The sequence below is a fragment of the Lactuca serriola genome, chromosome 4, assembly GCF_051521515.1.
Source record: "Lactuca serriola cultivar US96UC23 chromosome 4, Lser_US96UC23_V15, whole genome shotgun sequence".
NCBI lineage: Eukaryota > Viridiplantae > Streptophyta > Magnoliopsida > Asterales > Asteraceae > Lactuca > Lactuca serriola.
Window position 1 is genome coordinate 108,860,502 of NC_136411.1, and position 8,787 is coordinate 108,869,288.

An 8,787-nucleotide genomic window follows, 5' to 3' on the forward strand; every position below is an offset into this window, starting at 1 on the left:
ATTCCTTTATTTATTATATCATTTGTATTTATACAAAACTATTGCTTTAAAAATTACATAATACTTATAATTTTATACTAAACTTTTATTTTTTATAAACTCGTGTATCACACGGGTCTTACATCTGGTTTACAAAAATATACGGATTAACAAGTGTCAACAATACATGTAAGAATCATTGGGCCTTTGATGATTTTCGTTAACTAAGATATAATTAGAAGATTCTAGTGATGGTCTTGTAGGTTCACGTGTTGCGAAGAATTTAGCGAATGCCTAAGTAATCTAAGGTGAGTTTCATGTGGTTCACGTGTCTTGAAGAATTTAGCGAACGCCCAGTAGCGGATCCTTTATATGGCCAGGGGGCCATGGCCCCCCTGGTTTTTTACTTTCTAATATGTGTATAAACTGTTCAATATGTAACTATCTCCAAATAAACAAAAAAAATCAATCTCATGGCCCCTTCGGTTATTGATATATATGTAATTAAATCAAAAAATATATATTTATAGAAAAGAATTCTTATCAGGAAACTAAATATCATACTTAGCAAAAAAAATCACTGGAAAAATCAAAACTGATCCTATTTATTAGGAATATTAACTAACCACTATAAAACTCTAAAAATAAACCATATTACTATAGGCCAATATACGACAGAGAAATATAAAACCCTACAAATTCCCCAAAAAGTATAGGTGCCGCCGGAAAAGAATTGTCAAGGGTGACCGGAAAAACAATGACGCCAGAATGAACACCTCCGTCTTTTCTCGTCACCTCCAAGCACTCTTTCTACCTACTTTTATACAAACCTGTTTTTCGAACTGCTAACCACCACCTCCGGCGGGTAACATACGTGCACAAGTACTGCAGATCTGGTTTCTCTTGTCCACCGAACATATAAGTTTTCTCACTAGTCATGTGGGTAAATATGTGATATGTGATAAATAATAAATGCAGAAAATTGAACTTAAAATAGGGGTGAATGGGGTATGTTAGTTCTGCAAAGTAAAAAAGTATGAGTAGAGGTAAATGATGTTCTGAGTTCTGAGTTTTGATCCTCTGTTCCTCTCCTTTCAATATCTTTAAAGTATCATTTTATGTTATAAAATAAAAAAAATGAGTTGTGTAGTAAATATACATACCGATTGATCTCCAAGGTTTTATTATTTATTTAGTTATCAGGTATAAGACTCATATATTACATGGGTTAATTAAAAATAATAAATATAAAAGTTTAAATATTTAAAAACTTTGAATTTATAAAAAAAAACAATGAATTATTAAAATTGTTTTTTATCTTTTAAATTATTAAAAAACAATGAATTAAAAAAACAATGAACTTTAATTTGGAATTTTTTGAAATAAAAAGGTATGTGCATTAATGAAATTGATATTCATTTATTAATACATTTATTGTAATTATTATATTAAAGTATTATGTGAAATTTATTAACATAAAAAAACTCATAAAATGACATGTGGAGACATTCTTGCTAGTGGGGCTATTCTCATTAATATATATCAATTTTGCCGGTTCAAAAAAAAATGTGGAAAAGAAAGTAATTCAAAATAACCACCAAATAACATTTGACAAATTGAATGAGAGTGTGATAAGTGACAAAAAAACCTTCATTTATTAGAGTAGATTTAAACTTTGATAATAATTTATATATGATTATTTATATATTAATACAAATTATCTCTTATATTACTATCATTTTTTAGGACACAATATCTTTTCACTATTATACAAATTAATTAATGTATATTAAAATTTCATTTTATTCTCTTAGGCCTCGTTTGATAGTTGCTGATTGAGAAAGTGCTGACTGAGAAAGGTCTGTCTGGGTAAGAAATCCTGTTGTTTGATTGTACATCTGACTGAATGTGCTGAGTGATGAAAAATGACCATTTTACCCTGCTGTTATATATATTGATGGATTAAATTGCTGAATAATTATAAAAACATACATATTGTCATACAAAATCTAAATTACACACAAATAAAAAATGCCATACAAAATGTAAATTAAACATAAATAATTTAATATCCAAATAAAAACATAATGAAATTTAAAATAACATAATTTAATGTAACGTAGGTGAAAGTAGTCAATTTGCAATCTGATCACGCAAAACACGCATATATTCAACGGCTTTTGGACCCCATTCTATGCCTTGTATGTTTTCTCTATCAATTCCCCCACCTTGGACGTCAGGAGTAACCATAGTGTCCTCCTCAAAATTTCTAAACAAGTCATCTTCTATATTGTATTTCCTTATAAAATTATGGACCGCGACACAAGCAATGACTATGTCTCTTTGCACTGTAAAAGGATAAGGAGCCATTTGTTTTAAGATTGGGAATCTCGCCTTCAATACACCATAAGCACGCTCAATAACATTTCTAAGTTGTGCATGAGCATGATTGAACCTTTCTTCTCTAGTTAAAGGTCTGCCTCTTCGAAAATCGGCTAACCAATACCTAGTATTGCGGTATGGAGCCATAAACCCACGAGTGTTTGTATAGACGGCATCACAAAGGTAATATTTATCTGCAAAAGAATGTGACACGTTATATAATGACACGTATTATATAAAGAAGATAGATAATAAATATTATATAAAGATTACAAACCTGGTGGAGGAAATGGAAATCCAGAAGTCGAATTGAATGCAACTTCTTTCAAAACTCTTGAATCATGTGCTATACCCTCCCATCCAGCCCAAAAAAAAGGTGAATATCATATCAAAATCACAAATTCCTATTACATTTTGAAAACATTCTCCTTTTCCTCTTCCTCTATAACGAGTTTGTTGATCAACAGGTACAACCGCATGTACAAGAGTTCCATCTAATGCACCAATTGCTCCGGAAAAAATATTTTTTAACCGTCTATGTCGTTCTGAGTTATGTCTTGTTGGGTTAGGAGTTGTTGGTACTATAATTTCTTTTGCAAAACACATCATTGCTGTTAGGACCTCGTGAAAACATTGATGAATCGTTTGTGTGGAGTGATGAAATCTTCCCTTAACCACGCGAAAACGTTCATTATGTCCTATAACATGTAAGAAGATAGCCATCTTCTCTTCAATGCTTATTGTCCTACTAGATTGCAACCAATTTTTTTGGGTAAAATGGTTGCATAATAATGCAAATGCCTCTTGTGTAAGACGCATCATATCGAAACATTGTGTAGGGTCTCCGTACATAAAATCTTGTGTATATGCATACCCGCTTGAATCGTTATCTCTAATTCTATGAATTCTGATTAGTCTGCGTCGGTTTGACCTCAACCAATAAAACACAAGTAAAAGAAAAGCTACAATTTCACCATCAGAAACCATACTTGATCTGTTACAAACAATTAGGTAACATGTTAAAGTAAAAAAAAATAATGCACCAAAAAAATGAGTAAACAACATCAAAAGTAACAAAAGGCATATAACAAACGTTATATAACAAAATACTAGTAAACCAAAAAGTCATCAAACATAGGATCCAAAAAACTAGTAAACATCATCCAAAAAAGTCATCAAACATAGGATCCAGAAAACTAGTAAACATCATAAAAAAAAAACTAGTATCCAAAGTTTTCTACCCACACCTATCAAAGGTAACCATACTTCCTACCCGCACCCATTACCCACGACTCACAACTACTATGCGAAAGTCGTAACCAAACTTTTCGAACATCAGCACTTTCACCAAATAGCAAAAGAGCGGTCTTGTGTCTTTCATCTTCTTCTCCCCATTCCATTTTGTTCAATTTCTCCATACACGCATCAACATCCTTATCCATTTCACTTTTTTCAATTCTTTCATTTTTTTCCACTAACGACCTTGCAAGCTTGACAATCTCCTCTTCAACTTCTAATGCCCTTGCATCTCTTTTTTTTTTTCTCCACCAACTCTTTTGTTTCCACCAACTTCCTTATTTTTGAACGCCCCGAAGATTCTTCATTTGCACCTACGTGTTGTGTTGAGGTTTCCATTGGAACATCATCATCAAAATCATGGGGACTAAACTCTTCTACAGGACGAGGGAGTGTAGAAGATGGCCCCCAACTTTGAAATCCGGTTGATGTCGACCCTTCAAATAGTTGGGTGCAAAGATCAGGGAACAATAGGGGTTTAGTTTTCAATGACAACACGAACTTGTTCAACTGTTTACAATTTTTATAAATATTAGTATATGTTATAAAAATAATCATAATAGTATTGATTAAAAAAAATAAATTTAATCAAATAGTATATGTTATAAAAATAATCATAATAGTATTGATTAAAAAAATATTACCTTCCCCTCTTCTTTCCATTGTTCATCGGTCAAATTAAATTTATTTTTTATAGGATCATATATATTGCCGGTTTTGTTTTTGAGTTTCACCCAACCAACATACTTTGATTTGTAGTAGTCAAAGTGGTTTCTCATTTGCTTATGATCAACCTCTTTACCGTGTTCGTTTATCAATTTTTCGCGTATTGTCTTCCATGAACTTGCCTTAAGCTCAGAACCCTCACGACCATTAGTGGTTAGTTCATGGATACATACATCAAGAAAAGTTTTGTCCTCACTCTCGTTCCAAACCAACATCCTAAAACATTAATATTTAAAGTAATTTATCATAGTTTTTATCAAGTTAAAGAACAATTTTAAACATAAAGCAATTTTCAACCAAGGAAGTTAACATCATCCTAAATTATGATTTGATAACTTATACACAAGACATCAATATTCAAGCTAACAATTTCACAAAAGATAACAAGCTAACAATTAAGGTCAATACTATCAAAGCTATAAAATTAGAAAGAAAAAAAAAACAGCCCAATTTTTGATTTTACAGCTTATACTTTTGATAGTAACACAAGCTCAATAATCGGAAGGCATGTGATGTTGCATGCATTCCCCCTCTCGCCCACTCTTCAAGGAACAATTGGATTATTAAAAAAGTTAGGTTACCATTAATCTTATAATAATTATTTATTATTAATTTTACTTTTGTACTTTACACATAAAAGCACAACATTTGATTGTATTTTCTGTAAAACATGTGATTGTGGGCTTGAAAATGAGAATTTACAAACCTACTTGTATTTTCCAATTCACATTCAATTTCAATTCACAAGCTATAAAATCAAAATCCAGAAAAAAAACTTCCAATTCACTTTCAATTTCAATTCATAAGCTATAAAATATGAACTGGAGAAACAAACTTCCAATGTGAATTGGAGAAAAAAACTTCAAATTCAGAAAAAAAAAAAAAAACAAAAAACCACTACCAATTCACATTCAATTTTAGAATTCATAACATAGAAAAAAAAACCTTCAATTTTCAGTTCTTATACACAAAGAACTACAAAACAAAACATAAACAAACTTCCAATTCACATATAATTTCGAAATTCATCATATTAGAACAAACAATTTCAGATTTCAACAAACAAGTTCAGATTTCAGTTCTTGTACACAAAGAACTACAAAAAAGAACAAAAAAAGCTTATCATATGAACATACAGGTTGAGAATTCATAATATTCTAACAAATACTAATTTGATTTCATAAAGAACTACAAATTTCATACCATCAAAGAATAAATGATATCTGATTTTGAAAATTATTAACAGAAAAATTATCTAACCTGTGTGATGGATCGAGAAGGCGTCACTGATGGCGGTGACGGAGGTCTGGCGATCCAGCGGCGGAGGTCCGGCGAGATGGCACAGGTCCGACTGGTCCGACTATTTGGCGTTCAATGTTGTGGAGTTCTTCCTGGCGGCTGCTGTGCTTTTAGGTCACTAGAAGGGAAGCGAATAGGAAAAGAAATAATAACGACACAGGGGCAAGATAAGGGCAAGATTATCTAATTTCCAGTCAGCAACTATTAAAAACTGAGCCAGAAAGCGATTTGGGTCAGCAGATCTTACCGAGAAAGCTCAAATCAAACACCAAAGGTCTGACCGAGTCAGCCCAATTTGCTGATTCGACCCAGTCAGACATTTATCAAACACTCCCTAATTTTTTAATTATTAATTTTAAACTGTATATTTAAATGAAAACTTCAACTTGGTTTTTTAAATAAACATGTAAGTTCTTAAAATCCTGAAGATCAATTCGTGATTATTTTCTATGAATTTTTTGAAATATAATTGGCCCTTTAGTTATGAAATATAGTTGGCCCCCTAGTTATAAGGCTTGTGTTTCGCCCCTGCGAGTTCGCATAAGTAATCTAAAGTGAGTTTCATATGTAGTTTGCTTGGGATACATGCTATAAATAATTATTTTATACAAAGGTGAAATATAATAATTTACACGATGTGATAACATATATTCGCTGGAAATTTGTATGAATTTTTTTTTTGACATATGCATGTGGATCGACATCGGGATGGCAAAGTCAGATAAGGGACAACGAATCCGTACCGATGTAAGTACATGAACCATAGAGGCTTGTATATATGATTCGCTCATGTACAAAGTTAAAATATTAAATGACGATGTCATCAAATTAAGATAATAGTTTCGTTTGAATGGATCGGTTCGATCCGATCCAATTAAGTAAATCCAAATTGAATTCAGTTTTTAAAATATAGATCCAAATAGTCCAAACTAAATTCAAATCCGATCCGATCCAAACCAATTACAATTCGGTTGGATCGGTTTTTAAAAACCAAAACATTTTAAAATGACATATAATTATAATATTATCCAATTTTTACAATACGAAGAATTTTTTTTTTATTTAGCGACGATTTAAAATTTCTAAACAACTATTAAGAATGTATATTATATTTTAATATTTAATAGTTAAAAAACTTTTGAGAGAAAATGTATATTAATGTTTTTTATTAGATGAAACTTTTGGAACTTTAACGGGTTGACAACTTTGATCCATTTTCTAAAAATTTGCTAATTCCTACCCCTTTAATTCTTTAACCGTTTTGAAACTTCTGATCATTGCAGTCAAAACTTTTATATTTTTTTCATAAAAACATCATTTAATTCTAGGAATAGTAAACTTGACATTTTTTTGGCACAAATGGTCGTTGCACTTTGCTCCTCATTCTTTACCTATTTTGACATTTTGGTCATTGCAATCAATATTTTTACACTTTTTAGGAACCTTTTAATATTTAAAGTTTGGCCACAAAACTTTAACGGTTTGACAACTTTGATCCATTTTTAAATTATTTTGGCAGAAATGGTCCCTACACTTTGCTCCCCATTCTTTACCTATTTTGACATTTTTGGTCCTTGCAATCAATATTTTTACACTTTTTAGGAACCTTTTAATGTTTAAAGTTTGACCACAAAACTTTAACGTGTTGACAACTTTGATCCATTTTCTAAAAATTTGCTAATTCCTACCCCTTTAATTCTTTAACCGTTTTGAAACTTCTGATCCTTGTAGTCAAAACTTTTACATTTTTTCATAAAAACATCCTTTAATTCTTTAACCATTTTGAAACTTCTGATCCTTACAGTCAAAACTTTTACATTTTTTCATAAAAACATGAAAAAAAACGGTCTGGGGCAAACTCCGGGCTTTTCATCCTTGCACTTTCTACGTCTGTCATATTTATCGATTCGGAAACAATATTGAAATCTTCTAGCCCCCGCGTAGCGGGGGTAACCTTTCTTGTTAATAAATAGTTATAGTTATATTATAAATAAATAAATGATAAATTGTAGTTTGGTTTTTTGGGCTATTCGGTTCATATATAATAAACCAAAATCAATCCGGAATCCAAAATAGTAATTCGTTTTTGTTGAAAACCAATTAAAAAATCCGAATATCCGAACCAGATAGTCCAATTGGATAATTCGGTTTTATCCAAATAGTGAAAAGCCCTACATGAAATGCCGAAAAAAAGAAGAAGGTGTTTGTGAGTTTTATGCATAAATAATGGAAGTCTTTATGGATTGAAAACATGATTTTTTTTATAGGTTACAACTTCATTTATTTTTATTATGACAACGTAATTTGAAAAAAGATTCGGGTTGTAGCAACTAACCGATTAAAAATAACTTAAATTATACAAATTTTCACCAGGTGTTCGATCATCCATACCAAAATATTTCTCAATTTTCCTACACTTTCAGCATTGCATCACTTCCTTCACATTGAGTGCAAAAGTATCGTAATCTGCAATAAAAGCGAATAAAAACTCTGTAACCCCCTCTTAATTTTAATGAAAGTCATACATGATTCTGGAATTTATCTGCAATTGATCAAAGCTAAATTAAATTATTGTATAGAAAAAATGAGGCAAGTTTATGAACCTCAGCGTTCGTAATAAAGTTTTGCATGAATTTCATGGAACTACATAAATTTTGGGTTTTAAAATTGATCTACTTACCATTAAAAGTTGAACTCAATGAATTTATCTTCAGAAAAAGTGGAATAACCTTGTGAAGGACGCCACATTCAGCCTTCTATGCAGGATAATTTTGATAACACCTCTAGAATTATTCTGCAAGCGAATAAAGACATATCAAATACATCACATGAGTGTATGGCCTTTAGAAACACTTGCCCGCAAAATCTTATTCTCTACCCCTTCATCTACGATGGCTGTGAAAATCTGTAAACAGTATTAACCGAATATATTTTATATATATTTCGGATTTTATCTTGTTGTATATATATTGTTATTTAGTCTAATCTGTACCATATTTAGATGATTTGTTTGTTAGATTTTCCTACTTTTCCGATTGTACAACTCTGTATATATTCGTTCTTGGTTAATGAAAGATGGCATTCAATCTCAAAGATTTACATGGT

At 31.1% G+C, this 8,787-nt stretch overlaps 1 protein-coding gene across 1 annotated transcript; it reads right to left on the reverse strand.

Annotated features, from left to right (window-relative positions):
- Positions 1–3,867: 3,867 nt before the first annotated feature.
- On the reverse strand, positions 3,868–4,598 carry LOC145098710 (L10-interacting MYB domain-containing protein-like). Its single transcript, XM_079036320.1, has 2 exons — positions 4,302–4,598; positions 3,868–4,167 (listed from the first exon to the last, which is right to left on the reverse strand). Exons 1-2 carry the CDS (start codon positions 4,596–4,598, stop codon positions 3,868–3,870), a joined length of 597 nt encoding a protein of 198 aa, XP_078892446.1.
- Positions 4,599–8,787: the final 4,189 nt, after the last annotated feature.